Source organism: Nipponia nippon, unplaced genomic scaffold (genome assembly GCF_047370975.1).
Source record: "Nipponia nippon isolate SJK-2023a ecotype South Korea unplaced genomic scaffold, ASM4737097v1 scaffold_3, whole genome shotgun sequence".
NCBI classification, from domain to species: domain Eukaryota; kingdom Metazoa; phylum Chordata; class Aves; order Pelecaniformes; family Threskiornithidae; genus Nipponia; species Nipponia nippon.
The window spans coordinates 36091416-36108832 of NW_028262347.1; the positions used below are offsets into that span (position 1 = coordinate 36091416).

The 17417-nt window shown below is 35.2% G+C and overlaps 1 protein-coding gene across 3 annotated transcripts in view; it reads left to right on the top strand.

The window, feature by feature from the left end:
* SLC16A7 (solute carrier family 16 member 7) overlaps positions 1–16917 on the top strand; it is an 82160-nt gene extending 65243 nt beyond the window's left edge. For all 3 annotated transcript variants that reach the window (XM_087764846.1, XM_087764845.1, XM_087764847.1), the window contains 3 exons: positions 10849–10992; positions 12571–13383; positions 16007–16917. In XM_087764846.1, the coding sequence (XP_087620972.1) occupies positions 10849–10992; positions 12571–13383; positions 16007–16278 (1229 nt within the window). In that variant the 3' untranslated portion in view covers positions 16279–16917. The remainder of the gene's footprint in view (positions 1–10848; positions 10993–12570; positions 13384–16006) is intronic.
* The last annotated feature ends 500 nt before the right edge of the window (positions 16918–17417 follow it).

The following is a 17417-nucleotide window of genomic DNA, read 5'->3' on the forward strand; positions in this document are numbered from 1 at the left end:
AAGTCACCATATGCATTTTATTGCATATTATTAAAAATACAGTTATAATGAGAATAATGATGAAATAATGTTTTAGAAATATTTTTTTATAAAGCACACTTTAGTCTTAATGATACATATGTGTTAAATAGCAAATGCATTTGGAAATACTCTTACAATGTCATTGACAATGACCTAAATATGATGACTTCTCAGGACACTTCCAAGTTACAAATACATCCAGATTTATACTTCTCATTACATATATTCTGAATATGTAGATGAGATTTAATGATCCACTCATGATCCATAATTCACAGTAAGTGGTCCACGGAAACATCATAGGTAGTAGATTGAGTATTTTCAATTTGAAGTTTAATTATACAGTGCAAAATTGAGACCGGAAAGGAATATGATAAAGGAGCAACTAGGAAGAAGCATGTATCTTGTGCTTTCTCTGAAATTATATGTTCTTGCCTGTAACAATATATAAGGATTCATTTCCAAGTTGAGTTAGTTATAGTATTATTCTGGAAGAAAACAAACTGTAGGATGATGTGCAGGGTAAAAATGGGATATTGTATGAACACTGATATGATGGGCAATTTGTAATAGACAGAGAAATCCAAATGACAATATTAATCTTAACTGAAGTTGGCTTAATTTTTCACAGTGAATGCATTATCTAAAAAATGTAATTATTTGAGTTGCAGAGAATATACCCTACATTCATAAGAACTACTAAATAGCCTGTGCAAGGTCTTCTGAAAGTGTTTGCTATGACTTTTTGCTCTCTGTGATGTCTGCTAGGCTTCCAAATGACAAAGTATCATTCTGCTTCCAGGAAAAGTAGCCAGAGATTTTTAAGAAGGTGTATAAAAATCATGAATGATAATAGGGAATAATAAATAGGAAGTGGTGAGTAATGAACATTTATGAATATTGTGTTGACATGTGCATACAGAGATTTGTAGAAAAGGCAGTCATTCCTCAAAGAGGAAGAAAAAAAAAAAAAAAGGAAATATTTGTCACTAGCTAATAACATGGTTTAGGAAAATGTCTATGAAGAATTAAAATAAATATTTGCAAGCACTGTTTGGTTTTTTTTTTTTTCTTGTCAACAATTAGCTCTGAGATTAACAACATATCTCTTATTTTCAAGTTGCTACAATTGTAGTTGTGACAATGGTATACTGTAACCTCTGTCTGTCTTTTCAGTTTTATGATCTGCAACAATACAGAAAATCGTCCTCCCTTTGTAACAGCAGAATATACAGAACCTGTTTGGCAATCTGGTTTACACAGTTAGCAAGCTGTAAAGACAAGTTTTATAGCTAAAAATTGTAATCTGCTTTGACAAGGCACAAAGTACTAAACGCTGTCTTCTTCAGTTACAAACTTTCAAGTTCTTTGAACTTGAAAGACTGAGTTCAGAAGTTTCCAGGTGAAAAATACTTGTAAATGGCATAAGTACTTTCTATTATCCCAGGAAAAAACAACTCATTTATATCATTAGGAGTCCAACAATCAGTTGAGGAAAAGTGGTGGGGCTTTTTTTGTTTTTTATTTGTGTGTCCATTTGTGTGAATGTGTAGTGTGTATGTCTGGGCATAGCAGTTTTTAGTAAGATTATTTTTGAGATAGAAAAACTAGTAGAAATCCTGGATAGCTATAAATGAACCTCTAGCTTTGGATTAATATTAATTTTCCTTTGTTCCCTAAAAGCAGGCATATTAGATAGGATTTCTCTTAATCTTTTCAGAAATGTGATGGTTCTTTCAGTACAAGTGCTCAAACACAGATATTACCAAATTGAACTGTCTTTCACTTGTAACCATCCACAGAGAAAGAAGGATATGAACGCATAACACTTCAAGGATGAGACCTCTGGAAGAAAACAACTAAATATTTTCATTGGAGCATTTCTATACTTAGAGTTATGCCTCCTGAAATTCCTGGTGAAACCCTGAAAAGGATATAAATTTAGTGAAGTTTATTATTAATACCTTCATATTAACTACTGCTATAGAGAATTATATTTAGTAATATTTATATATTAGTATTATTATCTTTACTGTATTTCTGGAGAGGAAAAATGAGTAACTCCTTGTTTGGTTTTTCATTTGAAGGAGAAGTAACCTTTAATGGCACAGGTGCATTGTGTGTGTCAACAGTAATACTGTTTAGGTGAAATCCCCAGCACATTTTTTGGGTCTGAAAAGCTGTTTTAAATTTAGATTCATGCAAGCCTCTGAGTTAATTGTGGTTGAAGACTAAGCTTTAAAAAGTCATTGTCTTTTCTTCCGCAAGGAACTTTCTTTAATTCTTCCAAGTACCTCATAATGGCCACTGAATTTTCTAATGTTCATGTTGATACACTACATGACATTTAATGTGTAAGTTACAAGCTGGTTGCATCAGTTTTCTGAGAAGAAAAGAATATTTTTTTGAGAAGACCATTCGCAATGCACATATTGTGTGCTGATGCTGTTTCCAGCTGTCCCCATTACAGAGGCATGCAGGCCACTTTGTGAAAAATATGTGCCTGGTATTACAATATCTCTATTTATATGCATCTCTTTTATAGGTGCTTTGGTTCCGTCTCGTCATTGGCTTGTTCCCTCCTTTCTTCTTTCTTGTTTCTTGCCTTTGTCCAAGTTCAAAGACTAGTTTCTGCAAATTTCTATGCATAGGCTTCACTTTACTCAGTGATACTGAAGGTAACAGGAATACAGATATAAGGAAAGTTTAAAAAAATGCTGAAATATTTTGCTGCATCTGATTTCATTTCACAATAAATGTGTCAATGTGAAATTTGGGCAATTAATTTTGAGACAGAACTTTTTTTTGTAGTCCGTGACCATAAATGTTTCTGAAAACTGCTGAGTGTTCAGCAGCTCATAGAATTACATTCATTTCCTATTAAATATGATGAAGTTTCATATTGCTAATTTCAAAAAAAGTCATAAATCGTCTTAAAGTCTTCTGCTTTGTGATCAAGTGTTTTAGCCTTTTATGAGAAAAATTCTGTAGCAGAACATGTAAAAAATAATTAATATAAAGCATTCATATATGTCCATGTAAATAATAATCAGCATGGCTATGCCTTGATTAAAAACTGGGCAATTTTCCAACTTTTTTAAATTCATAGATATAGAGTAATTTGCTAACTTGAAGATGTTTTCTAAATTACATGGTCCATAACTCCATACACATTCGCACCCTAGCAAACAATAAAAAAACCTGTAAGCCAAACAACAGCTTTAATCAAAATGCGTAATGCCCTTGGTTCATGTCTCTGATGTATCATTGGAAAAAAAAACAAACAAAATACCAAAACAGATCAAGGATCTGTAATTTCTACATAAAAGCAAGACATTTAGTGCAAGCACCAGCACCACTGATCACTTATTTCGTTTCTTCTGAACATTTAAGGAAAAAGACATCTCATATTTGCAGCCAGACATATGTGTTCCTGACTTGAGCATGTCAGTTCAAAATTATCAGATGTAACCTTTTGGGAGGAGGACCCATGAAGAAGCAGCCAGTGTGTTGAGGGACTCTACCATCAGCCGGGCTCCTATGGATTACCGCACAAGATTACTGTATTTCTTATAAAAGTCCTAAGGAATATCTGAAGGTCAAATTAATCCTCAAAAGTAATCAAAAGATAGAAAATAGAATTCAAGGATCCTTTAGGACACAAGTGAGAATGCGTGCAGTCAGGGTAATGACACTCAGGAAATGGAGTTAGAGGAGGGGAAGTGGTAAGCAAAGTGTGATGGATGGTTGAATGACTGACTGCTTACTCCCCAGCATGCTGTGCTTTCAGCTGCTGAGCTGTCTTAACTCATAGTTTAGCGACCCTATCTCAATGTTAGCCATTTCTTTTTGGTGGTATTTATTGCAAGAGCGTTTTTTCTCTTCACTTTCTGTCGAGGTTACTATATTATCTAGGTTTATGAAATCAGTGCAGCCAGTTGTAAATGTTATATGAAATGGAAAAAAAAATACTGCCAAATGCACAGAGGAAGTACAGAGAAAGCTTTCCAATGATTGTTGAACTGTTACCTTCATTGCTATTACACAAACACATAGGATATGTCAGAAACACAGGTTACCATTTCCAGAAATGTGATAAGGAATCTAACACAAAAATAGTTGCATGGCATTTTAATATTTTCAATGTCATTGATACTTTTTTGGATTTTTTTCTGTCTGCCTTCTCTAAATGGCTATCCAAGAGTACTAAAAGTATTTAGCCAAATATTTTTGAAATAGAGTTAAGATTGTCACAGAATGCACAGTATTTTGACTTAGCCCTGCTTGAGAAAAACAGCATATTTTTAAAGCATTTATCAACTTAATGAACAGGTTTTAAACATGGTCAGAATCAATTCTGAGTTGCGATGACATTTCAATAGCAATACTAAGTACTTGCTTAAAGCATTTGTGGTTGAACTAATTGTTTGAAAGTGAAAGATAAGGCTCTACTTTAGCAAAATTTTGGTCATACTTTGCCAAACAAAACAAATCTGCTACTGCAAGTGGATTTTATGTTTTGTAAAAGAAAAAAAAAAAAGAAAAAGAAAGAGGAAAAGGAAAAGAAAAAAAAAGAAGAAGAAAAAGGAAAAGAAAAGCAAAAGAAGAAAAGGGAAAGGGAAAGGGAAAGGGAAAGGGAAAGGGAAAGGGAAAGGAAAAGGGAAAGGGAAAGGGAAAGGGAAAGGGAAAGGGAAAGGGAAAGGGAAAGGGAAAGGGAAAGGGAAAGGGAAAGGGAAAGGGAAAGGGAAAGGGAAAGGGAAAGGGAAAGGGGAAGCTCCTCGGGCTTTTCCAGCCTTGTAGAAAACAGAAATAAAAAATAAAGCTGGACTGGAAAGATAGCTGCATTGACTCTGCAGAGCAGATGGCTGAAAATGTACTTGTGTTTAAATCACTTCACTTGACAGGATGCAATCTACAATATTGCATTAGTGCAACTTGAAATATTATTATTGCATTTATTTTCAACTTCTTTCAGCAATTCACTTTATTTAAATAAATGTCATATTGTTCAGACTGAGTCATTTCAGGTTGCTTTGGATCAATAACACTATGAACACTGTACGACATTGTCAATATATGTTTAAAAAAATTACCTTTATATCAGGAAGGTTCATCTCTAGTTCCATACTAAAAATAATGCAGGTAGCAAAATAAAAAGCATAAATGCACTGGCTGTATGTGAAACAAATTACAGATGTGAATGATCTTTAATTACATCACAGTATTATAGCAGTGAGAAATCAAACGAGGAGAAATAAATACTAAAACCTAGATGATATACTTTTTAAAGAAACTTTCATTTCTTCAGTGAATATAAATATAGAATAGACCCAAAGATGACCTCATTATGGTCATACAAGACAATTATGGCAGCTTGATACTACTACAAACCAATCCCTAGTATTCTAACCATTCTGACTAGTTCTTACACATTTAAGTTGCAGAATATTTTTTCATCCCTCACAGAAAGTGGTGTCTATATACGGGAGAACTGTCTAAAGTAATTTTTTTTTTTCCATTTTGGTAAGAAAAAACTTCATGGAAAAGTGGAAAGGCAGCAAGAATTCTAGTGTCCTAGATTCTCTTCCTCTTATAAATTAGTATAGTATACCTAATACATTTGGACTTATAAATGTTATTCTATCTGAGAGCTCAGAAAGGTATAGATTTTATGCCAAATAAATCTTCCTTTATTCTATTTCATGGCCTTAAAACTGATCTGCCTGTACTATTATCTCAAGGTATTATGAAATGGAAATACTGTTATCTGGTTTGCATCCTTTAAGCTTTTAGAGATACTAGATATAAAGTTGTTGCATTGTCTCCAGAGTCAGACCATTTTTTGAAGTGTATATTTTCTTAGGGCTGAAAAAAGCAAATAAATGGATAGATGTGTGTATATGAGTGTGTGTGTATCTCTGAGAATGTAACTATATGAGAAAAAATATTAAATTTATAGTGCATAGTTTGAGCTCTCTATTTATTTCACAAAAATAACAAGTAGTTCCTTTCTTTAAAAAAGAAACTTTAATGTTTGAGTTATGTTTAAACCATATTAGCACAATAAGCATCTTTTAAGAGGAAAAAAGTGATTATGTCTTCAAACATCTGCTTTTTAAATGTACTATTATTCAGTTATGTAGTCTCTTTTATTGCTTTTCATTTACAACAGTATGGCTTAGCATAAGACGGAAGATTTTAATGATGATTGAAAAGTTAAACTTCGAAGTGAGAGGAAAATATGGATTATTGCTACCTTTGTTATTATAATAAATAATTAATCTCATTTGTAAGCAATATATTTCTTCTGAGAGGTCTTGGTATTCAATGAAGACCAGTGAAAGCAGCTTTGTCCTCACATTTTGCACAATACAGATGTGCAAGTGAATGTTCTGCTGAGACATCAAAACAGAACATAGGTGTCACATTATTATAGGCTTTGTACAAAACATCATAAACAGCTCCCAAATGCATCAGCCAGTGTCTGCTCACATAAGCTGAAATGACTTTTGTCATCTTTCCCTTGACATATGATGAAGAATGTGAAAAGGTGCTATTTTTTCTTGTCTTCTAAAGCATTTGTGTCCTGCTTCTCAGCCCTTCCTGAAACTGTTCTTCAGTGGCACTGGTTACAGTTGCTGTCTTATTCCTTCTCACAGTCTGGTCATTTGCCTCAAACAGAAAGACATAAAACAAAAATACTGCCAGGAGTCTGTTAGCATATTATGATAATGGTCTTAAATTTGGTTTAGGGAGTGTATAGTCTTTTGTGGCTGATGGTTTGTAGGTGCTAAGGGAGAGATCAGAGTAAATATTCTTGTGGGCTTCCTGACTTAACATCTGTTATGTAGTTACTTCAGGCTTCGGAGAAGTAGACTCAGAGATCCAACAGTCCTTTAGTGCATTAACGTGCATTAATGTATAGCATGATTTTGGCAGTATTATAGTACTTAATCTTCCTTCTGCTAGAAAGAAAAAATATGTAAGGAATATAGATACATGCTGGCATGTGAGCATTGCTTAAATAATTGTAGAAGCTGTTAGATGTGAAATGAAATTTGTGCATGGCTATAAAACGTATGATGGCAGGCAAACAGCTGGAATTTATGGAGATTCATATATGTTAAGGTATGAATATGCATAATTTTATGAGACTCCAAAACCAAGTATATATGCAGATGTCAAGAAAACGTTTAACCTACTTATCAGGTTGGAAGGATTCCTAGATAACTTAGGAAGTAAGCTTAAACTAACTTTATGGCTTATAGAACAATTAATATTTCCCACATGCACAAATTTTAAATCAAAATACTGGAATATACTAAAAGAAATACCAAAATTAAATGGAGCTCCCTGCAATAGACATCGCTAACTTAAGGAAAACATCACAAAGAGAATATTATGTTTAAAGGAATTTTAAATTCATAATACATTCCAGATTTAGGTAATTTGAAAGTACAGATCTCAGACCCATCACACAGCTTTGTCTTTCCTCTGGTGTGTTCATCCACTGCCTACCTAAATTAACACATCCATATTTGACCTCTAGCTAACATGTCTTGTAGGTGAGGCTAACATTGCATGCTTTGATCTGAAAAGCTGTAACTTACAGTCCTGACCTAACTGCCACAGTTAAGATCCACAGAGGTACAGTTTTCTTGTTCCTAATAAAGAACTGTTCACAAAATGATCTTCCTCAAAGGACTGTACTACGAAACTTGCCATTTTTGGACAGCCCGCCAAAAACCTAACCAACCAAACACCAAAACCAAACCTCTTCCCCAAACCCCTAAACAAACAAGAAACGTGGCTCATTTTCCTGTTCTGCAGGAGAAGGAAAGAAGGATTGATGGAATAGTATTAAAGAATATGATTATTATAGTCAGTACTCTGCTGGGGTGAATATTACAGTAAAGCTCATCTTTGTCCTTGATTATGGTTGGAAAACTTTGTCAATGCTGTGCAATGCTGTCTTTTTGATCCATAGTTTTATTTAAAATGCTAACAATATAGCAATATTGCACAACAATCTTTTTAAATGCCGTTCCTCTCTTTCCAACACGTGATAGTCTGCTATGTGTGGATTTACCTCATTTTTTTTTCATTTGGTCTCACACTATCCTTCTAACTTTTCACGCTGTCTTTGTTTAATGAGAAAAGAAACAGACTGCTAACAGGTCTATACATAATAACTGAAGTATTTGTATAAAGGTACAATTCAAGGTGTTGCCTGTAATAAATAAATCTGTAAATAGTATGGTCAAATATTTACCTGCTATGACATCTCTTTCCTACATTTTTTTCTAAGGACCAGTAAAGGGACATTTTAAGTAAGACTACAGCAAGGCAACATTTATTACAGCAGTAATTTGGGGCGAGGTCAGAATGTTAACAAATACTGCACAGACTTTTCATTTACAATTTTGTAAATACTTCCATCTCATCAAAGGAAAAGGAACTTGAAAATAATTTTAAAAATCATTATTTTGGTATCTTTGAAGTGAAATAGTGTTATTGTGTTTATCAATGATAACAAAACTTTTTTTTTTTTCAGAAAACTGCCTGTAATTTATTTTCAAAAATACAAATATTAATTGATATAGGGATGAAACTTTTTGCTTTGAGTTAAACATAGAGTTCAAGTAAAAAAGGAGCTTTTTTGACCCAGAGGAAATATTTGTATTGTTCGTGTATTTCAAAAAGGCTTTCTAATTCAAACATGAGCCAAACTACTGATTATCCAAACATAGCTCCATGAATTAAAAAAATGTGATTAAAGTTATGCTTCAGCACAGCTATGAGAGCACAAGTTTATTAAGACAGGAGAAGTAAGCATGATATATTTGGGAAGTGTTTGGAGCATAATTTGTCCGTTCTTCATGTTTCGCTGCTTTCTCCATATGGCCTCAAAGGAGAAACCACACCTTGTCACTGTTCTGCTCAGTGGTTCCCCCCAAATGGAAATAAAGAAGTGTTAAGTATCTCATAATATAGGCTGTCAGCAAAATGTTCTAGTGCTTCACATGTGATTTAAAGTCTTTTAATAAATCTCTGGGCTGTTGTATATTTGGTGGGCCATTCTATGCTGTGGATTTTCAAGTCTGTTGGTTTCAATATACGGTTATGCTTAAGCTGCATTTCAGTCAGCAGCAGAGCCTGGTCTCCTACGTTTATGTGTCTGTAAGATGAGCCCTAATGCCTTCAGTCTGAGCATCCTTTACCTTCCCAGTAAAACAGACACCCTGTTTATCCTCTACGCCCCTACCTATCTTGAACAGCACAGCTGCCTGGACAAGAAGATAGATTGCTTTTACTGGTGGAAAGCTGAGTGTATTGACCAGTATCTGTGCTGCCTGGACAGGGACTTCCTTTTTAAAACAGGTGCTGCCCTGGACTCCTTGTGACCATAGCTATTTAATGAATGCACAAACTGTAAGATCTAAACATCACTCAAATCCTTGCTTTTCAGTCAAGTTAATTTCAAACTGACCTCTGGATTCACAAGCTATTAGAAAAGATGGGCAGACACAGGGCAACACTATTGTAGAAGCTTATTTCCATAAGGAAGTAAGCTAAAAATTGATCATTTGACATGTGCTTAAGACTTTTGTTGTTGATATGCAAGTAGTAATTAACATTTACAGTACATCCATAATAATACTTTAATATTTTTAAGGTAATTCAAACAGTGGAGTCTAAAATAACACTGTACCTATGAAAATACACTTTTAAATTTGGTTGGATTTGGCTTTTTCACATCATGGACTTTCTGGCATTTATTCCTTTAGATATTTATAAAGAGAGAGACTTAAAACTGTTACCAGTACAGTGAATGATTTGCAGTGAAATCAGATGTAGAGCTTGGCATTTCACTTTATGCCAGGTGCCTGCTTTGTCTTGAGTTTGAAATTTATTTCTTTTTATTATGTTTTTTTTTTATTTTATTTTTGAATTGGATAAGTTTAGTTATTGCAAAAGCAAGACTATTCATAATGGTTTGGGCCAAATATAGTGCAGTCAGATGGTATGCAGGTTTACCTAAAGAGCTTTGACAACCTCTTAATCTTGATATGTAGCACACCATCTATTCTAGTCACGGTCGTTTAAAAAACATATAATGCATGTCACACTGAATTGCAGACTAGCTGTTTGTTTAGTATGGATGTAATTACACCATAAACTGAATTGCAGTTGGAACTGGAAAACGGACCTGTAGCAATATTTTCAAAGTTTATAGGTCTTTATGCTAAACCACATTTCAGATTTTCCCAGACAACTAGTCATCTTGCTGCCCTTTAACACTCCTTTCTGGATGAGGTAAGGGAAAACAAGCTTCAAGGGCCAGAGATTTACATTCTGATTTGACAATATTTTTAAGTCTACGTGTAGTTTTAAGTAGGGGTCCAGGACATGCTACAGTATTAAGATCAGTTATTCGTTTGCTTTTCTGGATATTCCTCCTGCTCTGTGGAGTTTTGATATCTGTCTCATACTTGAAATTCTTCAGTCCTTGTACTTTCAAAACTTCCATTGACAGAACTCAGTATTGATTGCTTGTGAACTGTAACAATCCCTCTTGCTTGTCTGATGTCTTTAATCTTTTGATCCATCTCCATGACTAATCAATATTTATATTGTCGTGGAGGCAATATATCCACATCCAGGCTCATGTGTCCGCAAAGTCATGGAGTGTAAGACAAATCGGTATAGAAACAGATAAACATTTTCCGGGATGGAAGAGCAAGGCATTCCAACATATCCTAAACACAAAGATATGTTTAACGGAGTTGCCTGTTACCTGTTAATATATTTTCTTTCTACCAACAGGTCCCATAAGCAGCATTTTGGTGAATAAGTATGGTAGCCGGCCTGTGATGATAGCAGGAGGTATCCTGTGCTCATTTGGTATGATTGCTTCCTCTTTCTGTAATAGTGTCCTGGAACTTTATCTATGTATTGGTGTTGTTGGAGGTAAGAGTCCTGTTTAAAAGAGATTATTATATTATATTATATTGTAGTATTTCTAATACTGTTCTATCAATGAGCCTTGCTGATCAAGAACCCACTGTGCAAGACATTGTACAAATGCAAACCAAGAAGTTAGCAAGATCAGTTCATTTCAGCTACCTGAACTATCTAATTCTTTAAATTAGCTGGTATTATGTTAAATTATTTCTTAGGGTATTTCAGGAACAACTGATGATTTTATTCAATAAATGCTGTATGTATGTACTGTTCCACACCGCACTGTAATTATGGTATAAAAATTGATTGGCTTGTGACAGCACTTATTACAGTCATTTGTGTAGAATTTCACATTCATTCTTTTAGCTTTCAATCATGTTGCACTTCAAATGGAGTGGCAGAGGCTAGCAGAATTCTAGTAAAAATGCAAAAGCTAGTTCCAGCTTTCTGTAGGTTTGTACATACATATACTCTCACAGATAAGTATAACAACTTACAGTTTAATAGCTTTCTGTTTAAAATCCCCCAGGGTCAATCCCCAAATAAAATTATTCATATATCATCAAAGGCCTGGATATTACCTAAGGCAATGAACTAAAGTGAACATAAAGCCAGTAAATTAAATAGCCTCCTTATCAAAAGTTGTGGGTTTTTTTTAAACTACCTCCTCAGAATAAGGAAGGCAAGTGAGGTGAAATATTGGCAGGTAATAAATGAATGAGGTAATACTATATTCAAGTTAATCTGTCTTTATGTTGGGACTAAAGGAGTCCTTCTTTGTTCAGTGATTATTTCTTAAAGCTCTTATTTTTTACATCCTAAACTTGGGGCTTACTGAAAGAATAAAATCGGGGTCCAGGAATGGGCCTATCTGAGAAGAAAACTCCTGTGCCATCCAGCAGTTGCATAGCTACTTTGTCCTTATTGCCTAGATGTCTTAATGCAGAGAGAAAGCCTAGAGGTTCGGTTTATACGCTCAGCTGATGTGGATGGGTGGTCTCCTCCCATGCATGTCCTCTACAACTCTTCCACCTTTAGTAGTGACTTCCATACCTGGGGATGTGGAGCTGAATGTGCTCCAAAATAATTAGCCATTTTAAGCTCCACTTTTGTACACAAGTTTGGTCTTAAATAGGGCTGGAAATAAGAAATGAGGAGATTTATGTATTTAAATACACCCTGCATTCATTGTAGCTGAGGTGACATTTAATAACTTTTGTGAAATGAGCCAAGAGAGAATTGCATTATAGCTCAGAAAATACAAAAATGGTGAGTCAAGGTGCTGATACCATCTCATTCCTCTGTGATTCCCCTGTCTCTATCATCGCTGAAACACAACAAGGAGTTTTGGCTTTTATTGCAGTGCCATAGGGGAAATGGCGGAATGCCACCATGACATAGTCTTGGCATTAACACGCATGGACAGCAATGAAGCTGTATTTCATTCTCTGATGCTAGTTGGTTTCTGTCTTCATTGGGAATGACTGGATTAGATACCGGTCATTTTAAAAATAACTTGAAAGAGGTGTGATATGTTTTTTAGTGCATGACCTTCAATAATACTGTCTTTTATGTGTTGTTTAGGTCTTGGTTTAGCATTCAACTTACAGCCTGCCTTGACCATGATTGGCAAGTATTTCTATAAGAAGCGTCCCATTGCTAATGGATTGGCCATGGCTGGAAGTCCAGTGTTTCTGAGCACATTGGCACCTCTCAATCAATTCCTCTTTAATGCATTTGGCTGGAAAGGAAGCTTTCTCATTCTGGGGGGACTTCTTTTGAACTGCTGTGTGGCTGGGTCACTTATGAGACCTGTTGGACCGAAAACAGTCCCTCCTGTGAAAAAAGATGTTGAAAAAGGCACAGGAGACTCTACCTTGCACAAAAACAACAAGAAGTCTTTTTGGCAAACTATGAATAAATATCTAGATCTGTCCCTCTTCAAACACCGAGGGTTTCTGATCTATTTGTCAGGAAATGTCATTATGTTTATTGGTTTCTTCGCTCCAATAGTGTTCTTGGCTCCTTATGCCAAGCACAAGGGAATTGATGAATATTCTGCTGCTTTTTTGCTATCTATCTTAGCCTTTGTAGACATGTTTGCTAGGCCTTCAATGGGACTCGTAGCGAACTCCAAGTTTATCCGGCCAAAGATTCAGTACTTTTTTAGTTTTGCTGTCTTGTACAATGGTGTCTGTCATATCTTGTGCCCTTTGGCAACAAATTACACTGGCTTGGTGATATATGCTGTATTTTTTGGGTTTGCATTTGGAATGGTTAGCAGCGTTCTTTTTGAGACATTGATGGACCTCGTTGGGGCTGCCAGATTTTCCAGTGCAGTTGGACTTGTCACCATCGTGGAATGTTGCCCCGTGCTCATAGGCCCTCCTCTAGGAGGTAAGAATCTCTTTTATTCCATTTTTTCAGACATTACAGCATAATCTTGCAATTTAGTATTAAACTAATACAAACATTATTCTTAAAGTTATTTAACGTTGTCTGTGTGACTAGGAATGTATTGTAGCAGCAGTGCACTGCATAACTATCTTTGGACTTTACAGGTGCAGATCCATATGAGAATCTAAAGGCATACATTGTGTGTGTGTGCAATAAATAGATTAAAAGCACATTTCTTCTGGCCCATATATCCATGTGATAAATGTATGTTTTCCTGCTAGCATGTAGTGCTAACTTTGCAGCCTTGGTTTATGTGTATTCAGCTCCAATTTGCTCTTTGCCAACACAGTTCTTACTCTCTTGAACTGGTCAAATCCACTGGTCAGTTTTTGTGAAGATCTCACAATGACTTACAGTTTTTCTAACCTAATAGCAGCTAGAGGAGCACCCATGTAAATTTAAAATGGCAACTTTAGTTTGCCTAAACAGAGAGGACTGGCATTTCTAGAGAGAAGAAACCAGTAAGGAGGTGCCAGAAAGGACGGGGCATACTTAGCAGCCTAGGCAGGGTGTGTGCCTGGTGGGATTTCAGTGCAGTGCCGTGGAGCGTTGCGCCCTGGCATGATTTCACACCACAGCCTGCTCTCAGCCAGTCCTTTAGCCTGTTTCTATAGCCAACAGATATGTGTAAAGCAATTCAGAGTGTTAACCATCTTACATTGACTAAAAGATGGTAATGTTGCCAACTTGTCTCTTTTGAGTGTAAGGGGAGCTTAAAGGCAGCCTAGGTGTATAGCTTGGACTATATTCATAACGTTTGGGCTTCTAGCACCAAAAATGATGAAGAGTCTTATCTAAAGTATTTTCTGTTTGCTAGCTTTTTAGTCAGTATCTAGTAATACTGTTAGTAAGTTTTATAATCTTAAGATTTCTCATGATATAAGAGACTAAAGAAACAGAAGCTTAAATCTTACTGAAATGTGTCTGTTAAATGTGTATGTGTGTTGCGGTGTAAGCCCAACAATAAGAAAATACAAAGATACTGAGATTACCAGCCTTGTGAACATACACTGTACCCACATAAACAGAGCTACAAAAGACAGCAAGATTATATATGCCTAAAACCATTTATAATTATCAAAGTATTTTAAGGATTACTCTCACTATTTGTATGAAAATAGCATTGTTGAGTGAAATTTTAAATATGCCAAAACAATTCCACTCACTTCAGTAAATAACATTTGTACAAGTAAATGTTTAATAGTCCTCAAGATATTCCATATTTCCCTCATCTTTTAACATACAAATTCATTTTGGTAATGGTAGAACAAAATATATTCTTCTCACACAGACTCTTCTTATGCCACCTAGTGGGGGCACTGAGCCTGTGACCGCTGGAGTCCAGCCTTTTCAGTCAGGTTCTGAAATCAATATTAACTCCAAAGATACTAAATCTAATATTTATGGAGCAATAGCATATGCAACTACTTATTTTTCAGTATATTAGCTTTGCAGAAATTTTGAAAAGCATGTGTTTGTGCTATAACTGTAGGAATAATTGATTTATCTTGTTAAATAGAGACAACAAAGGGGATGAGCACGTGGAAAAGCTAAATTTAAAGTATTATGCTGAAGTAATGTTAGTGCAGAATTTCATTTTTAATGATCAGTTTTATGAGACTGCGCATCAATAAAAAAACAGTAAATTGTACTATTTACACTAATAGGTGAATTATACAGTTGCAGTGCTATTTGAGTTTTTCCTAATACTAAGCTCGTGAAATAAAGAAAAGACTAAAATAATTTGATGGCTTGTAAATGTGTATCAGGTGAATAGGCTGGCCTTATGGCTTCAACCCAGTAAAAGCATGTAAATACATACTAAACTGAAGTGCACAGGTTATCCTGTGAATTTCAATGATAGTCGAGCAGAGTTCAGAGCTAAATAGTTGGATACATACAAATGTTGATTTGGCAGTTGGGAAAATTTAGAAAAAATAGCTCATAAAATGGAAGAACGATTATATTTTATTTTCCTTGTCATGACCAAATTAATCTCAAAGCTGTGGATGTAATTTTTAGGTACAGGCTTCGGCGTTCAAAACTCAGCAGTTGAGCATGGTAGCTGAAAGGACAAGCCTTTCTATCTCTTTCACCAGTCACGGGAAAGTAAAAATGAAAAGGAAGCAGTTGATGCACAGTGACAGCAGTGTAAAAAGGCACATACCTCTTCATCCTATTGTCTGTATGCAGCCTCCGTGAGTGTCAGACAGTCACTCCAAAACAATAGGAAACAAAATTAGGAGGTGAATAAAATAAGACAATGAAAGAATGAAAATGAAAGAACTAAAAAACTGTCTGTCATTATTCGTTAAGCTTTACTTACTTTGTTCTTCAATATTTTATCATTGTCAGTGACTCCAATGACAATTGCTAGCTTGACTAATACAGGTTTTGTTAGAGTTCCACTATATATGTCAGACCATTTGAACAAGTTGAAAATGCTTTTCTGCTCCAACTTCAAAACCAGGCAATATATAGGTATTTCTCCTAGGGAAAGATCTGGATTGTATTGGGTATTCTATTCTAAAGACTCTTTTTCTCTCTTGTCTTTGTATTTCAGGTTGGTTAGTGGACGTTACTGGTGAATATCAGTACATGTATTTTGTCTGCGGAGTGATTGTGATTGTGGCCAGTATCTGGTTGTTCATTGGCAATGCCATTAACTACAGGCTTTTGGCAAAAGAAAAGAAGTTAGAAGATGAGAAGCAGAAAGCACATAAGAATGCTGACTCAAAGGAAGCAGAACCATTAACAAACAATGAGAATGAAGATGCTGCCAGCAGAGCTGATAAAGCTCTTGAAGATCCTTCAGAAAGAGAAACCAATATTTAATCTGCAGTACAGCTCAGAAGGCAACATTTATGACTTCCATTAGAAATATGTCTTCAAGACACAGGCCAGGTTTTGTGGTAATAATGATCAGTCACAATATTGGATGGGAACAGATTTTTGCCCTGTGGCAAGACTCTGAGTTAAATTACTATCTACAGTTTATTTATTTCAGTGATACAAAATTGAGATTACAGAGGTAGTGACTCCATGCAAATAAGTCCATCAAGCTATAGCTCTGGACAATCAAGAGTCAGGTAAACCAGACTATATATAAAGCCTTCCAATGACAAACAGTTTTGTTTTAAAAGTATATCTAATGCAAAAGAATCTCTTACTCCTATTTGTGAAGATACTTTGTGTTCATTTTTAGAGTATTGTTAAAGTCTGTTGAAATAATTTGCCCAAACTGTACTTACCACTAATATTAAAAAGAATATAAACTCAAAGATTTGTTTCAAAAGAGACAGAGTACCTGAGTGAAGCACATTGAAACTTTTTTCTCTTTTGTATGCCCACTAGATCAAAAGGATACATTATGTCTGTATAAACAATTATAATATGGATGTAAAAGTTAAGGCTAGAAGATGAACAATTGGTGGGCACCATCTCTAAAACACAATAAACAGCTGAATTACAGTATATTCTAGAAGTTGTTTCCTCCTGTGACAGCTGACTACATTGTACTTCAACATACACATTGGAACACAAAGTACATTCAGACCTCACTAATTCAAACTAAGCTAAAATCTGCCTGTACATAAAAGGATTTCAAACCAAGATTTACATTGCTAACAAGAGTGGCAATTAGTTTGTTTGGTTATGTATTCCTGTATGGCTGAAGGAACTGGATTGGACTGTGAGCCTTCTTCCTCTAAAGGGACTAGATTCAGAACCTGCTGATGTTAAAAGGGTACTTACCCTTGGCTTTTGTGGCCTGAATCAGTTTTATGGCAATGACTTCAAAGTAGATGCTTGGGTTTATTGGCAACTCATTAGTTGGTCTACTGAGAGGAGATTTAAGGTCTAACTTCAGGTTTTTGCAGACAGATAAATTTATACCAGTTCTCACCTCCCTTTCCCATGTATTTAGTGAAAAGCTACGTCTTTTTTGTAATGCCAGTTCAAGCAAAAATGCTGCA